Source organism: Archocentrus centrarchus, chromosome 1 (assembly GCF_007364275.1).
Source record: "Archocentrus centrarchus isolate MPI-CPG fArcCen1 chromosome 1, fArcCen1, whole genome shotgun sequence".
Lineage (NCBI taxonomy): Eukaryota > Metazoa > Chordata > Actinopteri > Cichliformes > Cichlidae > Archocentrus > Archocentrus centrarchus.
The window spans coordinates 2,062,084-2,080,481 of NC_044346.1; the positions used below are offsets into that span (position 1 = coordinate 2,062,084).

General features: G+C 44.5%; 1 protein-coding gene across 1 annotated transcript; it reads right to left on the reverse strand.

The window, feature by feature from the left end:
- Positions 1 to 4,025: 4,025 nt before the first annotated feature.
- Positions 4,026 to 5,096, reverse strand: LOC115789700 (transmembrane protein 121-like). The gene has a single exon (XM_030743218.1). The coding sequence runs from the start codon at positions 5,094 to 5,096 to the stop codon at positions 4,026 to 4,028; it is 1,071 nt and encodes a 356-aa protein (XP_030599078.1).
- Between the last annotated feature and the right edge of the window lie 13,302 nt (positions 5,097 to 18,398).

The window sequence follows — 18,398 nt, forward strand, 5'->3', positions numbered from 1 at the left end:
GGACAGATGTGGTCCTTAATCATGAAAGAAGAAGAAGACATCTGAGAGCAACAGCTGTAACATCTGTACCCGGACTGACGGCTGCAGGCCCCTCAGGTACTAAAACCTGTCACGCTCCCCATCACCAGGTGTGCTGCAGGCACCTCTGAGATGCTCCAGACCACCGTCATCTCTTCTTCGGGGTTCTCAGGGTTGGAGCAGCAGCTGGACACAGAGATGTTCCAACAAGAACAACTGAGCTGTTAGAAAGCATTTCCTCAGTCATTGCAGTTCCTGTCTCCTGATCACAAACCCTGAAACCTCCGCTGTCACCTTCACACTGAGTCAGCTCCTGGAATAAACACGAGGAGCTTCGGGAGCAGTTTTTGATTTTAACCCTTTCATGCATAGTGGTCACTACAGTGGACAGCTGTTCACAGCTGTTATCTTGTATATGCCTATGTTTTGTTGTTATAGTTGCATATCAGTCAACAAGTGAATGCTTGTGATCATCCCATACACCGCTACCGACTGGCCAGTCACGGGAAGTTGCTTTATTAATTTTTGTTATTTGAATGTAATTAACAGAATCAGGATTAGTGAATATTAGCAGAAGTGACGGTCGATCTGAGGATGCAATATCATTTTCTGTTACTGGTGTGTTAAATACACATTTCTCTGGTTGAAAAATCAAATGCATGGTGTCCAGCTGAGTAACTCCATGAAAAATAGGTTCATAAACAAAATTTTAATTGCATTTTTTTCTTGCCTAAAGAGAAATAAAAACATTCAGAAAAAAAATCTTGACTAAGGTTCTCATAATTCATGCATGAAAGAGCTACAGTGTTTCCTCACAGACTCAGAGCGACACTTTTTCAACATGTACAATAATCAAAGAAATTTGTTCAGTCACATTTTCATCACGCTGTCTGCGCTGCAGCTGATTGGAGGACTGAAACCAACAAACTGAAATGAAAATATTTAAGAAGAAAACACAGAAATCTCAGATTATGTTGCATTTTTATAGATTCATTCATCATTACAAGTCATTCTCTTTTTGTGTCCATTTTGGCCCCTATATTGTAGACTGTACATAAAAGATGGTCTGAAAAGTGGAGTCTCAAGCCTGCATTCTCTCTAATGTCCACCAGGGGGTGACTCCACTGGTTATAGACAGCAGTCTGACTGTACAGAAGAAATAAATCCAGCTCAGCTGATCTCTGAGCTCAGGAAACCAGTTTCTGCTGAGTTCACCATCTCAGTCGCTGCTTTCAGGTCTAAGGGGATCAAGCACAAAGGTCGCGTTAGGAATTATGGTTCCATTAGAGTTGTAGAAGAGCTGGAAGCAGAGAAGGTGAATCCACAGGGGTCACAGCGATGTGCTGATTGGTCGAGTTCGCTAAGGAAACAGGCATCAATCAGAGAGAACCAACACTAATCATCTATTGGAAGTATTGTTCATCTACCTTTGATTGGCTGCGGTCACATGGTGTAATCACTGAGGACATGAGCTCACAGGTGTCTCTGACCTGATGATCCAGACCCAGGTGAAGTCACCCAGCTCTTCCTAAGCATTGTGGGATATGTAGTTTTTATGCATGTATAGAATTTCCTAAATGAGGAGAAGCAGCTTCAGTTTGAGCGTTTTCATCAACAGGAAATGACAAAGTGGCACCATGGTTTAAACAAAAACAGATCAACTTAACTTGAGCAGCCGAACTCCACTGAAAACCCAACTGAGGCCGAGCTGACGCTGTGCTGATTCACATGGACTCACCTTTGTTCAGGTGTGACACCCTCTGAAAGTCCAATTAACCAATGACAGCACAGCAACAGCCAAACTGAGCTCCACTCCAGCCGTCACCTCACTCACATTGTTTCAGTAAAGCTCCTTCTCCTTCATTACATCTCTGTGGCTTTAACAAACACAGCAGTCATTTAGGACCATCTGTCTGCTGAAGGCTCATTTTGATGCTGCGCTCCTATGAATTGTGGGAATTTTCTCCTCTCCCTCCATAAAGGAGCTCCAGTGTAATACAGGAAGCACTGAAGCTGCTCTGGTTGCTGTGATGTGCCAACATGCAGTGTGTTAATGACAGAAGATGAAATCTGAAGTCTCCACATAAAATCATTGAAACTAATCATTTCTGTTCTTTATTCCACCAACACATTTAAACACACTGCAGAGCTTCCTGATTCATTTCAGCTCGAGCGCTTTATGAAGCAGTGGAGATTAAACAGTTCTGCTGTATGCTGCCTGAAATATGATCAGGTTCACATTTTTCATTTGGTTTTTGCTTTTTTCTTTTTCCTGAGGACGAGAATATTTTAATGACTAATGTGTTATATGTCGCCATCTTGTGGCCACATTCATTTACTGCAGGTGTCCAGAACAGGGAGGCGTGCGCACGAACAGCAATTAAAAGAAAGGAAGGCAGAACTTAAACTAAGCATGGTGTGTGTAGATAGTACAGTCAGTAGTGTCAGTGAGTGCATGAGGGAAAAAATGGTAAATGCAATGTTGAGAAGTGCAAGAAATCAAACCAAAGAAGGGGGGCATCAACTGAGCTGTGAGCACTTTTATAGAGCACTTTGCAAATACTAAATTGACTTGTTCTTTTCTTATATGGCACTTTTCTACTCAAGCAATCAAATAACTTTATAAAACACATTTGCATTCACACACATTCATACAAACACTTTTATTTCACTACATCTAAGTGCTTTCTATCTAACATTCACACTCCCATGAACACATCAGGAGCAACTCAGGGTTTAGTGTCTTGATGGATAATTTGGCATGCAGACTGGAGCAGCCAGGAATTGAACCACCAACCTTCCAACCTCCTGAGCTACAGTCAACCTAAAGAAAAAATAAAATCAGAATCAGGTAGCAGTCTTCAGCCCAGTTAAATCATCCCATCACCTGAAGGATGTTGAAAGGTAGCAGTGAGCCGTGGTTCTGTCCAAAGGAAACAAACTCCACGTGCAGGTCCCTCTGAAGCGCACAGAGTTACACCATGAATCCTGTTTGTCTGAGAAACAAGGAACTCAGTGTTAAAGCAACTGAAGCTACACAGCTGATGGATGCAGAGAGGTCCATCTTCAGTCCTAAGACCCACGTTCTGAGTCAGTGCTGAAACTTTAGATATTTCATCTCAGCAGTCCACCAGAAAGTCTTTGTGAACAAATCTGAGGTCAGAGGTTAAAGCGCTGTTTATCACTCATATTTGCTCTGCAAGGCCAAACCGTTGTAAGGTACAGGCACACCTGTGGTTGCCGCTGCATCGTTCTTCAGGCTGGCCTGTGCTGCCAGACGGCCCTCTGTGACGGGGGAGCTGAAGCTGCTCTATAAGCCCAAACAAAAGTGATGGAATCACGGCACATAGAGGAAGTTCATTCAACTTTTTTACTTGCGAGCAAATAAATAAACACACAAAGTTATTCTTCTATAATTTATGATTTTAATTGTTATATTAATGATATTTTTTCCAAATATAAGTCATTTACAAAAACAGCACAGGCAGCACCTCTGAAGAGACGGAGGAGCTGCAGCCCTGATGCTGAAGACGGATTCATTTGTGTTTGGGTTACAAATTATTGGAACTAACAGCCCTAGCAGGCCTAAATTACACCAAAGTCCCACTATAACGCAAATCAAAGCAGCAGCAGAGCAAAAACGTATCTGTTACAGGAGTCTAACAGCTAGCCTCACACTGCGATACAGCCTCCGACAGGCAGAGGGCGACAGTGCCTGAATGAGAAGGGCCTGAGGAGCGCTAAGGTGCTGCAAGTGGAACATATGAAAAACAGAAAAGAGAGATTATTAGTTTTTTTTACCCCCTCAAAGGAAAGGTCATATTTGAGCTTATCAACAAGAGTCTGAAAGCATGTCCGATCTGTCCGTCAGTGTACTGCAGTGCAGTGAGAATAACACGGTTTAGTATGGTTTGATTTTGTAAAGCAGCTTCAGTCTGAGCAGAAAAATACCAGAAACGTTCTGAAAGTTTCTGAGTGAAACTGCACACAAAACACGTTCCTTCGTTTCACGGCTGGGTGTCTCCTGCTTTTATCTCATCCTCATTAGAGGTCACCTCTTGTTGGCATCCATCATCACTTCCCTCCTCACCTTCTTCATCCTCTTCCTCCTCCTCCTCTGGTATGCTGGTGAAGTCCTCGATCACGACTCTGGGCAGCACCGCATGCTGGGCGCTGGACACCTGAACCTCCTCCTGAGAGCTCTTCTGGATCGTGGCACCTCGATCTGCAGGAGAAGAAGCCGGCTGGTGTTTCCTGTACTGCGCCAGGCTGCAGCTCTTCACAACGATGGCGATCACGTTCTTTCCCATCATGATCCCCGACACTCGGATGTCACCGTAGACCAGCAGGTTTCCCGCACGGATTAAGAGGGTGATGATGTTGATGGTGGCGAGGCTAAGGATGGGATAGAGCATCATTCTGTGGGGGACGATGTTCACCCCCTGCATACTGATCTCGCTCAGGGAGACGCATGGCAGCACCAGGAGGAGGATGTAGCAGTAGAAGAACATCAATCCCTCCACCCACAATGGGAGCCCTTCGCTTTGAAGCTCCCATAGATTCGCTTGAACGTCCACAACATCCAGCAGGTCCAGCACCACCCAGAAGAGGCGGTTCCGTATCTCCTCTCTTTTTTTATATGGCCGCAGGTACTCCAGGTGATCTATGGCAGCCAGTGTTATGAACACGATGGGCATGCAGACAGACAGCAGCAGTGTAAGAGCGCTCCTGGATAGACCTGCTTCCATCTCCTCTGCATCTACATTTGTGTCCTGAGACTTGTAGTTCTGATAAACAAAGTAGACCTTAATTTCCAAGACAAAGATGTAGAAGAACCAGAGTATCATGGCGTAGCCTCGCCTCGCAGTGTGCACCTCTGACCCGGCCCAGATGGCAACATATCGAAGGACGATGAGGAAACAGGCGTCACTCGCCAACACTGTGACGCACACCCCGAGCCTCCTGGGACCGGGATTCTGCTCCACCAGATAACCATCCATCAGCGCCAGGCTGGTCATGATGAGGACCGCCGTCAGGCACACGTGGGGCTTGTTTGCAACAGGTCGCGGGGTAACCATCGTTGGTTGAAGCAGCAAAGGGATCAGGAAGGAGGACAAACTCTGTAACCCTGTCCTCGAGACAATGCTCCAAGCAGCTACACTAGTATTTCCTCTCTGTGAGTGAGGGGAGCAGGTGAGGTTCTGTGTGGATGTCCATGTAATGTTCAGTTAGAAGCAAAACAGCCCTCAGTTGGAACTCTTCGGTCCAAGTTACAGATTCAGAAAGATTATCCAGCTCTTTGGTGTCATTTCTCTTCTTGTGGAGTGAGTGACCGTCCAAACTCTCCCCCTGCAGGTGCTGGAAGCAGAAAGTTAGTGTTGAAAAGTTTTTTAGAAAAAGATTTTTGTTCTTTGACGCACTGTAACAAAAGCTTCTTCAAAAATCCAAATAATGAAACAAACAGGAAGAGTGAGCGAGCCCATTATTGCTTCCACTGCTGAAAATGAATCCGGTCACAATCCAGAGCGCTATCACCGCTGCCTGCAGTCGCTCCACTCACGGCACCGAGCGGCGAGCTGGACTGTCATCGGGCTCGTACGAGCGCGCAGGGAGTCTTTCTCACGCTTTGTATCTGCTTTCACACAGCACGTCTGCAGGAGCTTTCCAAACATCTCTGAGCAGAGGAGAGCAGAGAGGGGGAGGGAGAGATGGGGAAACGAGCCTCTTTGACTCTCCGCCTTCCATCCGAGGCTCCCATTATTTTTTTTTCTTCATCCTCAGCAGCATGACCTTGTTTCTGTACACACACACACACACACACACACACACCAAACTTCTGCTTATACAGCTGAGGTGCCATCTCAGGCAGGAATCTTACAGGGAGCCTCTTCAGACTCAACTGCTTTTGTTAAATAACTTCTAAAATCTCATTCTTAAAGCATCTATCATGTTAAATCTTATATCAGTGTATGAAATGTTGTGTTCAGGTCTGCCCTGTAATCCGGGTGAGGTTGCTTGAAAAAAAAAAAAAAAAGCATCTGTGCTGCAGATGTCCCAGTTAAAGGAACAGTTCTCCCAGTCTGTCACCACACCCCAGTACCTGTGGGTGCCTGCTGCAGTATTCTCGTAAACCATAGGTGTCGGCACTCTGACAAAACCTCCACGTCATCGCAGGTACCGAAGTAGAAGAAGTTTAAACTGGAAGCAAAGAAATGGTTATCTCCAGAAAGTCTCGTCTTTTCAGGCTGTTGCCTCGGTACAAACTGGGATTCTGAGCTTCTGCACAGACGTGATCTCACACACACGTGTTTTCAGCTCGGCCACCGCGGTTGTCGTATCTGCACAAATGAGAAGAACTGAGAGGTGCTCCCATGGCTGAAATGTCACCAAAGTACAGCTTGTGTCAGCAGATGTGACATCACTTTTAGAGTGTGGCGGCATTGCTTGTGAGTATAGGGAGCCCTTGAGCTTGCTCGCTGTTCCCAGTACAAGGCTTCTTCCAGTTCAGAGCCAAAGTTCTCCCATTGGAGGTTGTGTGGGTAAGTTGTTAGACCTGAGTCTGATGATGAAAGCCATCTACAGGTGATAAATCTTACTTGGGCTAAAAAAGGTCCTACAATGAGCAGGAAAATGACACCTAAACCACTGCTGCTGTGACCCAACTCCAGAGGCGTGGCAGAAAATGGATGAATGGATTTGATCAAACCAAAAGTTTCTGTATCGATAAAAATCTCAGGGAACATTCAGGATTCAGGCTTGCCATCAGACCAGGTTTGGTACGATTTGTTTTCTCATGAGCTCAGTGGTTCTATAAACTCTAGTGAAACAAAATGAAAGACAGGAAGTGCTAACGTGAGTTACAAATGTGCCGAATACTGCACCTACCCCAACCTTTTCCCTTGCTCTCATGTACAGTACAATACTTGTCAGACTCAAGGCCGATGTAATTTCATACGGCCCACGAGAAGATTTCATATAGCTATTATTAATGGCCAACGTAAACAGTGCTCCCACCACTTATACTACAAATCCCACAATGCACCGCAACAGCTCCTGCAGGCCAAGACCTGTGCGCTAACCCATTTGTGTTGCCAATGACCCACTGATCAGTGATCAGCAGACAGCACTTTTTACAGTGACATTTACGCTAGCTTGACCCCCAAAAATAGCCAAATGAAAAGTGGAAAACAGGTGGGAGGCAGAGGACCTGATCGCTGACATCGGAGGTAAACCGTCTGTCTCATTAATCCGCCTGCGATGTGTGGGTAAAAGAGCGGATTGGTGGGACAGTTATGGGAGAAGATGCAGAGGGAGACCTGCACAGGTGAGCTGACAGTGCATCACTGCTCACACACCAGGAAACGCTGTGCAGCAAAGTCCCGAAGACACAAACATCATTAGTAATTTCACGGTTTGTCTTAATGGAAAAATTCAAATAATTTCTGAAAGCTGAGAAATTGCGCTTCACATCCAACATAGTTTATTACAGTAAAAGTTCGCAAACGGCGGCACCTTTGTGCCTGCAGCTTCAGGGATGGAAATCCGAGCAGGTCTCCACTGCTGTGCCTGCAGCAGTGGCAGCTCCAGAAATATTTGTCTACAGGTGCTAAGGGGGGTCTAAGCATTTTACTGAGGGTGCTATGAAGGATCATTTGTTCTTTCAGTCCTCAACACAAACAGACACAAGCTATTTTCTTGGGGGTGCTACGGGGTGGTATGACTTTTCCAGGGGGAGCTATAGCCCCCCCCCCCCCCCCCCAGCGCCGCCACTGGTTTGCAGCTGCGCTTTTTGCTGATAAACTGGACACGCTGCCCAGTTTATGGAGCATTTTTCCACATATGAAATGCAAAAATCCACATCACAATTTTTACCTGAAAAATAAGCAAATTTTCATCAGCTTGAAATATTCTAATTTTTCCTGATGTCATTTTTGAAGAAAAATATTAATTTATATTTTATTTAATGTGTTGAGGGAAAAGTTGCTGTATTCTGACCATTCAAATCATATTGCTGATTAAAATGATTTTAAATTCTGGGCGGCCCGCGACTCAGACTGTCTTCAATTTTGGCCCTTCATACAACTGAGTTTGACACCCCAGCTTTACAAATCAGTTTGTTTCCTTCTGCAGGTCACAGATGTTCACCTGGTAAGCACATCAGGAGGTTTTGCATTGAAGCTGCTGCTGTTAGAAGCAGCACCTGATCTCTGTGTTAGTGGTACAGAGCAGTCACAGGTTTGTGACTGTACTTCATTAGCTTCAATTCATCAGTTCAGCCCTTTTTGGAGGCTCTGATCTTAATGACCCAACTTTTATCTAGGCTAAGCTTTTTATGGGAAGAGCACATTAAAAAGTTATGAGAAGATGCTCTGGAAATGCATAAGGATGAATTACATTAGCCCAGTTACAGCATCATACAGCTGAGTCCCGCTCAGCGCTGCGTTCAAGGGTGGCTCAGATGTTCTTTCAGGCTGCAGCCGCCGCTGAAGCTCACTGCTGCTCGGAGAGGGCCAGCAGTGGCACGAGGCGACGCCTGGCTCCACATCAGAGGTGCAGATCTGTGATTTAGTGGGTCACAAGTGAAAGCAGCAGCTGGCTTTGTGGACAAAAAATACTAACGAGGTGTTGATGGAGCTTCATCCTTCAGGTGGAGCCAAAGGAAAGGTGAAGAATGTAAAACATGAACTTGAAGGGTGATTAAAGTGAAGCATGTTGGAGTTCAGACCCATCACGGGAAGAAACATGCAGCAGAAAGTGCAGCCCCTGCTTTTCCTCTCGAGGCCAGTAAACAACTGCATCGTTAAAGAAGCAGTTCAGTTACATTTAAAAGGAAATGTATGTAAGCATATGCAAACATAACTGCAGCGGTGAAACAGTTGCTCCCTGAATGTCCTGCTCAGGTGAGGTCAGCAGCTGTGCGCTCTGTGGGAGGAAAATGCCTCATTAAGACTGCAGGCAGAGAGCCTCACAGCTGCCTCCAGCACCTCTTTTCCCTGATGCAAGAACTCTGCACTCCTTCACTTCACTTCAAAGCCAGCTGGAGGGAAAGGAGAAGCAATTAGCATAGATTAGCATATACCTACAGATGTACTCCATCCTGCAGCAGCTGTAAAGTCTCCATCCTGGGATGAGAACCTCTCGGGAAATGAATTTTCCTTCTGAACCTTCATGGAGCAAAACTGCATTTTCTTTAAGCAGTTAGCAGATATTAAGGAGTGTGGCAGGTAGCCACTGCTGCCACACTTTCTTTCAACAGGCATAAATCTCTGTGTAAGCAGAAGAGTCTCACCAATAAATACACAATAAATACAGAAGCCAATCTTTCACGAGCACTGCTGGAATCAAAAACAATAAGTACACATCTGAAAAAGCTTCTTCTCTGCAAGTGTTTCCAGTTTGGAGTCAGATTAAGAACGCACCTGGGAAACAAAAAATAACGTGGGAAAGTTCTGTGGATTATCTTCCAGTGATGAACACTTTTCTGAGCAACACAAGCAGTTCATTTTGTTTCATTAATGACCAACACAACCTTCCAAAAGCAGCATGCATGAGCAGGTCACAAACAAGCGCACCCAGTAAGCAGCGGTGGGTGGATCGATCTAGATATCAACAGTATTGATGCCAACACTGGTACTGGTATCAGATCGATACCAGTACCAGCCCTGGTCATGGTGTGCAGTACTGCACCTCCCAACTACCACAGAGCAGCAGTATAAATGTAGATGTTACCCCATGAGTACGTCTAGAAACCACAGGTCATCCAGAGCAGCGAGCACATGTTCTGTGGGGGCAGCCGTCCTCCATGTGGACCCTGACCACTCTGATGTTTCCACCTGAACAGCACACAGGTAAACCACAGGATGCTGGTTACCACCAGATCCCAGCACATATGCTGTTCATGAAATTAATGTCGCTGTGCCACATATTGCACACATTTATTCCTCTCAAACTACCCACTGTCAGACACTGAAGCTGCACATCTGCCTGAAAAACAGGGTGAGGAGTTCAGTCATTTAGGAAGGGGTCAGAGTAGAGCTGCTGCTCATCCACATCAAAGGGAGCCAGTTGAGGTGGTTCAGCATCAAAGTGTGATGAGGTGTTTCAGGCCCCAGCACAGATCAGGACACATTAGGGATCTCTCTCAGCTGGTCTGGGAGATTCTTCCTTTGTTGCATTGAAAAAATGGCCCAACAGCAGTGAAATGTGCATGACTAATTTTAGTAAATAACAATATATTGTTTCCTGAAATATTCCCCTCCCCAAACTGTTCACTTTGAAGGAGAAACTTCTCTCCTACAGCACAGCGACCATCTTCTGCTCACAAACAGGATGGAGCCTGTAGGTCATCACAACACCTCAACCAGGTGGGACCGAGGTATAAAAAGTGGTAGGTCAAGTCATGGTGTTTATTGCAGTAGCTCTAGGATCAGCTCGAGTCCACTAGGGAGCAGAGTGACCAGGGAGAGTAAGTTGGGGGGAACCTTTGTTCACCTGGAGATGCATTATATACACTGGTGCACTTCCTGTGGAAAGCACGGTTTGAATAGCCTAACACATACCTCACCTGTAGCCCGTTCCTCATACCTGTGGACAAAGGAGGAAGAAAAGAGAACTGGGCTCATGATTTGAACCCAGAGATGGAACGGGTGTGAGATTCTCATGTTAAGTGATTGTTAGTTTTATGCATGGTATTTAACTGAATTATTGTACGTTGGCCTGTAAGGCCTATTGTTTAGTTGATTTGGTTTAGTATAATGTATGAACAATGTTAACAATATTAAGGTCAATTGTGGGAAATGTAAATATTAGTGAACAGAAGGAACATGAAAAGAGGGATTTTCGACCCGTATACTGACGCGAGCACCGCTAGTACACGACAGCTTTCGACAGTTTACGGGGCAGCGCATTTGCATTCGCCTGAGTCGGATATGGTCATTTACGTACCACCAGAAGCAGCAGGGGGTAAAGGTGTGGGGGAGCCAGCAGGCGGGAGGTGTTAACGACTACTTTACATATGAATAGCAGCCGAAGCAGCAGCAACAGACCAACGTGGCTTCTCAGTCATTGGATGAAAAAAATGACATCACAATTCATCACTCACATGTGATTGGTTGGTAGATCTGTCCCCCCATTGGCCTTTATAAAGACAGGCCTGGGTAAGCCCCTCCCTAATAAATAATAACCCAGTCTGTGTCAACAGCTGCTGGAGCACACATTAAGTCATTATGAAACTGTATGAAATATTGTGAAAAATCAGGAAACTACACTGAAAGTTTGAGTCTCTTTGACATTGAATACACACATAGCAGATAAGACCCTGAATGCAAAAAAATAAATAAATAATCAGCCCAACGTCACCAAAAACAATGGTTATGTGACAAAGTACCAACTCCTGTGCATCCTGTGAATAAAAGACAAATGAACAAGTACTTTGAAAAAATTTAACATTGATAAAAGTACCTCAGTGATTTTGGTCATTAACCCTTGAGGCACCTTTAAACTGATTATACACTTTTTATCTTTTAGGTCCCAAAATGTTACAGCTGCTAAACATTCTGTGTTAATTATTTTCACCTTCACTGCATCATCTTTTTATAGACATTTTGGGTTGTTCAAAAGAAGCCAGATTTTATATAAAGTTAAAAAAAAAAAGCATTATTTTCCAAAAATAAAACTGCATTTCTAAACTAACTACACAAATACAGCAGACCAACAATACAATCCAATACGTCTTACCCGCTTCCTTCTTTTACGACACCAGGCAGAATTTTTAATGGCTGCTGCCTTTTCCAGAACGTGAGGCTGACTGTAGCGGAAGCTGCGGCGGACCGTCTGTAGGTTTTGCAAGAAGCTGGAAAGCATTTTTGTACATTGTAAATACGGAGTGTAAACGGCTTTTATTGGATTGAGAGTTGTGCAGGCCGCGAACTGCTTCCTATAAAATAAGATTAAACCAAATAAAAATAAGGAACCAAATCACAATACGTCTGTCAACTTACTGTGACCATTTTACGACTCTTAGTATTTTTGTTTTAGAAACGACCAAGTCTTACTATAGTTTTCGGATTGTGTTGCCGTCTTTTCCTCTTGAGTCCTTCTGTAGGTGAGTCTTTGTTAGAGTCCAGAGCATCGAGTCTCTACATAATAGACGCCATCTTGTCTTTCAGTTGCGCTAATAAAAACTTGAGTAACTGACAAGATAACCCACTCATTGCAGCCAGCAGTGTCTTCTCGGCTGCAGCGGGGCTGGTTGAAGCTGGCCGGTAGAGAGGCCCGCTTTCACGAGGAGCTTCTGGGGTGTTGAAATATAGACGAGGTCCTCCATTGTCGTACCAGAAAAGCAGGGTAGACAAAGAACACCATTCAGTTTGAACAGAAGAGAACGACGGTACTTATTTCCTGTGGTCTTGAAAGACCTTCAGCGTGATCCCACACGTGATCTGTATTGTCCAATCACAGGCGAGGAAACTGCCATGCGGAATTCAATTAATTTCAATTCAATTTAATTTTATTTATATCCACAGTATTCCTGACTTCGCAACATTACCCCAATTCATAGTGGAAGCCGGTATTTTACTTCTGTTTGCGCTGCTGTTTACGGTTGCGGGGTTACACACTTGCCGTTCATGAGGGGACGACCAAAATGGCAGAGTGAGTGGACGCTCTCTACCGAGGTCCGTACGAAAAGCTCGTAAAACACGGTATAACTGTATCTACTTGTCTACTGACACTAATAGCTTTTTAAAAGACAACTGACACAACAACCACAGCAAAATGCCAAACCTGAAGGGAGCAAAAAGCGGGCTAGAAGGATCCAAGTCCAAGCTTACATCAGAGACTGCTAACGAGGCTAAGGCTACAACCGGCAAGGTGTTGTTAGAAGACTTTCACAATTATGCTGCCACTCTGATAACACTGGCACTGAATGAAGAGGGAATTGATGACTTTCCGGCCTTACCTGTTAGACCTCTGAAATCGCCTGCCCCGAAGAAGGTGATGTATGACCGTAACAACCCTGACCCATCTGCCACAAAGGAGATAATATCCAGTTTGTCTACTCTAATAAACACCCAATCTGATAACATCAAGTGCATGGTGAAAGAGAATTTGTTAAAGATTGAGGGTCTCAAAAAGACTATTGGCTTTATATGCGCTGAAATGAAGGATGTGAAGGGAAAAGTGAGTGGTCTGGAAAAAAGTAACAAGAGAGGAAGGTCAGGTGGACAATTGCCTGCAGAGGATAGCTGAATTGGAGAGATACTTCAGGAGGTGGAATCTCACACTACAGGGAGTAGAGGAATTAGAGAAAGAAGACATCCGAAGTAAAGTGATAAATAAATTTGCCAGTCAGTGCTACCAGAACTTAAACACAAGCTGCCTGAAGCCATTGATACCGTGCACCGACTTGGACCCAAACGACAAAGAAGCCCTAGACCTAGAGGGATCATGATCCAGTTCACTTCCAGAGTCATCAAAGATGCTTTATGGAAAGCATCCAAGACATCACTCTACCTGAAGGACAACCAACTGAGATTCACAGAGGACTTGTCCAAGGAAGACAGAGAACGATGTAACAAACCGTGGCCCATGATCGACAAAGCCCTTAAGGAGGGTAAGCCAGCTTACTTTGTTGGGGGTCGTGGATTTGTCAGCGGAGTAGAAGTCTTCCCCCCATCATAAATGCTCACCTAAACGTTAAAAATGATCACTTTGAGAACTTAGTTACTTATTGAACCTGGTTTATATTTTGACTACGCTCTTAGTTCCCTTTTGTCAATTTAAATTTACCCTTAGTTAAAATTAGTATTTTGATATAAAAACCTACCCTGTTTTTTTTTGTAAGATTTAAATTTCTATCGTTAAACTAAGGCAGTTCAATGCTATATTTTTTGTGTTCTTGGAAGATATATACTTAATCAGATTACTACCGCTCTTCTACTTAAAGTGTATAGCACTCAGTCCCCTTTCTTTGTGAACACACTCTTAATTTTAGAGGATTACAACTTGTTCTCTTTGTTATTCCTATCCAGTAACTTTGTCTTTTACATTAGTTTCTCTCAACGGCAGGTTCATTCCACATCTGCTGACACTTAATCTCAATGGGGAAGTGAAATATGGTTATCTCACGGATCTGAATGCTCTGCTATTGTCGCCACATTTAAAAATAATTTATTTGGAACTATATTACACTCTGACTGCGACACCCTAGGTCACTACATGCTCAGTAATTGGAAACCATAACAATATCTTTATTATAGTTAATGTATACGGATATAATAATAAAATTGATAATGACAAGCTATTTGAGTCTCTAGAAGAAAGAACTTCTGTATGGATTTCCAAATACCCAGACGCAAATCTTTTAATTAGCAGGGACTTTAGGATTGTGTTAGATCAGGGGTCGGCTACCCAAAATGTTGAAAGAGCCACATTGGACCAAAAAAACAAAAACAAATCTGTCAGGAGCCGCAAAAATTAAAAGCCTTATATAAGGCTTATAATGAATGCAACACAGGCTTTAAGTGTCTATATTAGCTATATTAGCCTACTATCAAAATGACTAAGTGTATACATGTTAAGTGTGACTATTTTATTTTGGTAGCGCTCTTGCTTATTAGATGGGGAATGTTGGTTGACACTTTGCGGTACGTCGGAGTGTGACGTCATTACGTTTATGTGTGTTGTTCTCACCATGGTAACCGTCAACAAAGGGGATTGGACGGAGAAATCTGTATCTGCATACATGTTGAGAGGCTGTACAGATGGAGCCTGTTCTGTTTAATAAATATGCCTAAAGGCTAAAAGGAAATGGAGTCACGTCTCGCTTGTCCATCCACACGCAAGAAAGAAGGCTGCGCGACCAAGCTCAACAATACATAATGAGCATTCATGATTGAATATTTATTTTCCCTGCAGTGCGTCCTGGAGGGAATGACGCACCACGTGACTACTCTGTTGTACGATGGTATAACTTCCATTAAAATATTAATGTATTATGTTTTGTTGCATTGATAAAATTAAAGAAATGCAATAAAGAAATTAGATTTTGATGTCATTTTTATTTTGAAGTTTTGACAGGGAAAGATAGTCATTTTTTCCTTTTGGAACTCGAAAAATCTGCTCCCAAATGCAGTTTGCATAACAATGATCGCACCTTGTAAATAATCACCATTAAGTGTGTGATCAAAAAAATAACATGCGCGAAAAAACAACAACAAAACGTGCATAACATGCCCCTTATCTGGGCAACAAATGGAGTGCAATAAAACGCAGCCTGCAGTTATAAAAATAAAACGGCAGGTTTTTGAAAAGGTAAAGTACATAAAATTAAATTAATACAGTTTAAGTTTGATTTCTGTGCAAAGGCCAAGCAAGTCGGTGCAAGGGTAAAACGCAGCAGCATCCTCTTCTCTTTTGACACGCAACCAACGCAGCCATCCTCGGACCTGAGCAACAAAACACAATAATATTGCTAAGTGTCATTCCAAATAAATACTGACAAAAATCACTAATCACTTTATAAAAACAACCACTTTGTTACTAAATATGTGCCTATGACAGGATTGTGTTCTTACCTGTTTAATGTGACTTCTGTTTACGGACATCACTGGAGAGCTTCTCAACATCAGGCATGTAAGATGTAACTTTAATCTTGACGCAGGACTGCAAACTCTCATCTGTGAGGCGGGTGTGATATTTGGATTTGATGTAGTTCGTGTTTGAGAATATCTGCTCGCACAGGTATGTTGATCCAAAGATGGACAATACTCCAAACGTGTATTTCTTCATGTTCCTATAACTGTCAGGAAGAGCATTCCATGTTTCATAATGGAGGCTTTCAATTTCGCTCCATTTGTGGCTTTGGGCAAGCTGGGCTTTCTGGCGAGTGACGTCTTCAAGCGCGGTTGTCAGACATTTGAATTTGGACACCCATAAATCCTTGTCAGCTATATCAGCCATTTCCATTTCAAGGTCAGCTTCATTCACTCCTGGGAATGTGTTCAACAACGACGGGTCAATCTCCAGGGGTATGACAGGGAAAGATAGTGTTGTTTTTTCCTTTCGGAACTCGCAAAATCTGCTCTCAAATGCAGTTTGCATATCTACGATCGCACCTTGTAAATAATCACCGTTGAGTGTGTGAATCCTCTCAGGGAGGGGAAGTGGGAGAGTGTGCCTCGCTGAACATCTTTGGCAGCTTCCAGCATTTGCAGTGCAGTGTTTCCCCGCCCCTGGAGACTTTCATTCAGCATGTTTAGGTGGCTTGTCATATCCACCATAAAGTGCAGTTTTTCGAGCCAGTTGGTGTCTTCCAGTTGCAGATAGTTTAGGTCTTTGCTTTTCAGGAATGTTTTCACGTGTTCTAAACAAGCAACAAAGCGACGCAAAACCTCACCCCTGGACAGCCATCGGACTTTGTTGTGTAGCAGGAGATCGGAATATTCACTGTCAGCTTCATCAAGCAATGCACAGAACTGAAGGTGGTTTGCTTTTGCAATTAACTTGTTCACCATCTCGATTACAAGGTTCATCACCTCCATACACTCCGATGGGAATGTTTGTGCACACAGTGCCTCTTGATGCAAGATGCAGTGGAATGCAAGCACATTTCGATCCAACACTTTCTGTATCAAAGTCACAAACCCCCTTTTTGATCCAAGATGGCACCGCGAATGGATGCCCTGGTACTTCGGTGCGCTCTGTTTTGTTTGTTTTTGTGCATTATTTCTGTGTCTGGACACTCTTCTGGGTATTCTTACACCAGAGAAGAGCTTTTCAACATTAGGTCCACAACACCTTCGGATTTATTTCCTGTTTTTGTCGCATCTGCGGCGGATTTATTACACACTCTGGCCCAGAAAGTGAGACGCCGAAAGAGAGGGAAGCGCGCTGGCGTGCTTGTGAGGCTAAGGAGACGTGGATTACGCACAGCCTTACCTGGGATTTTCCTCTCCAACGTGCGTTCACTTACGAACAAAATGGACGAACTGACACTGATGAGGAGCATGAATAGAGACTTTTCCAAATCCTGTGTGTTATGCTTCACGGAGTCATGGCTGTGTGAGGAGATACCGGACTGCGCGCTCCAGTTGGAGGGATTTCATCTCCTCCGCGCAGACCGGCAAGCTGCGCTTTCCGGCAAGGCTACAGGTGGAGGAGTCTGCTTCTACATAAACAGTGGCTGGTGTACAGATGTGACAGAGATTGCTAAGCACTGCTCTCCCTCACTGGAATATCTTTTCATTCACTGTAAACCGTTCTACTCTCCGCGGGAGTTCGCTTCATTCATACTGGCTGCTGTTTACATCCCGCCGGACGCGGACGTGCACGAGGCCCAGTGCGCGCTCACAGAGCAGATTCTGTGCATGGAGCGGACATACCCGGACTCTCTTATCATCGTACTTGGGGACTTTAATAAAGCCAGCCTGAGACAGGAACTTCCCAAATATAAACAATATATCACATGTCCGACCAGAGAGGAGAAGACACTAGACCACTGCTACAGCACGATAAGCGGGGCTTATCACGCAGTGCCCCGCGCTGCACTCGGCCTCTCTGACCACGACATGATCCACCTGATCCCCGCGTACAGACAGAGGCTGAAGCTCTCAAAACCTGTGGTGAGGACAACAAAGCAGTGGACCCGTGAGGCTGTGGAGGAGCTCCGCACATGCTTCGAAACTACAGACTGGGACTCAATGAGGGCTGCCTGTGACAGTCTGGATGACTACACGGACACTGTAACCTCGTATATCCACTTCTGCGAGGACAGCATTGTGCCATCACGCACCAGGGTGAGTTATAACAGTGACAAACCCTGGTTTACTCCCAAACTGAAGCAGCTGTGGATAGAGAAGAGGGAGGCTTTTAAAAGTGGGGACAAAGACTGCTACAAAGAGGCCAAGTACAGGTTTAGCAAGGAAGTGGCCACTGCTAGATCACATCACTCTGAGAATATACAGCAGCAGATCTCAGAGAACGACGCGGCCTCTGTATGGAAAGGTTTTAGGCAGATTACCAACTACAAGCCTAAAACCCCCCACTCCACAGACGACCTACAAACTGCAAATAGACTGAACGAGTTCTATTGTCGTTTTGATGGTCAGTTCAGCAGCCTTCACACCTCCACCAGTCCCAACTACAATACAGCCAACACAAATATTCACCCCCCAACCTCCCCCACTCCCCACACCTCAGAGAAGCCCACATCATCAAGGACTCCCACCCCAGAGTCCCCCTCCTCCCCCACCCCCACAGTCTTTTGTATTCAGGAGGACCAGGTGCTAAAGCAGTTCAGGAGTGTCAAAGCTCGCAAAACTCCAGGTCCAGATGGTGTCTCACCTGCCACACTGAGACACTGTGCTAACGAGCTTGCCCCA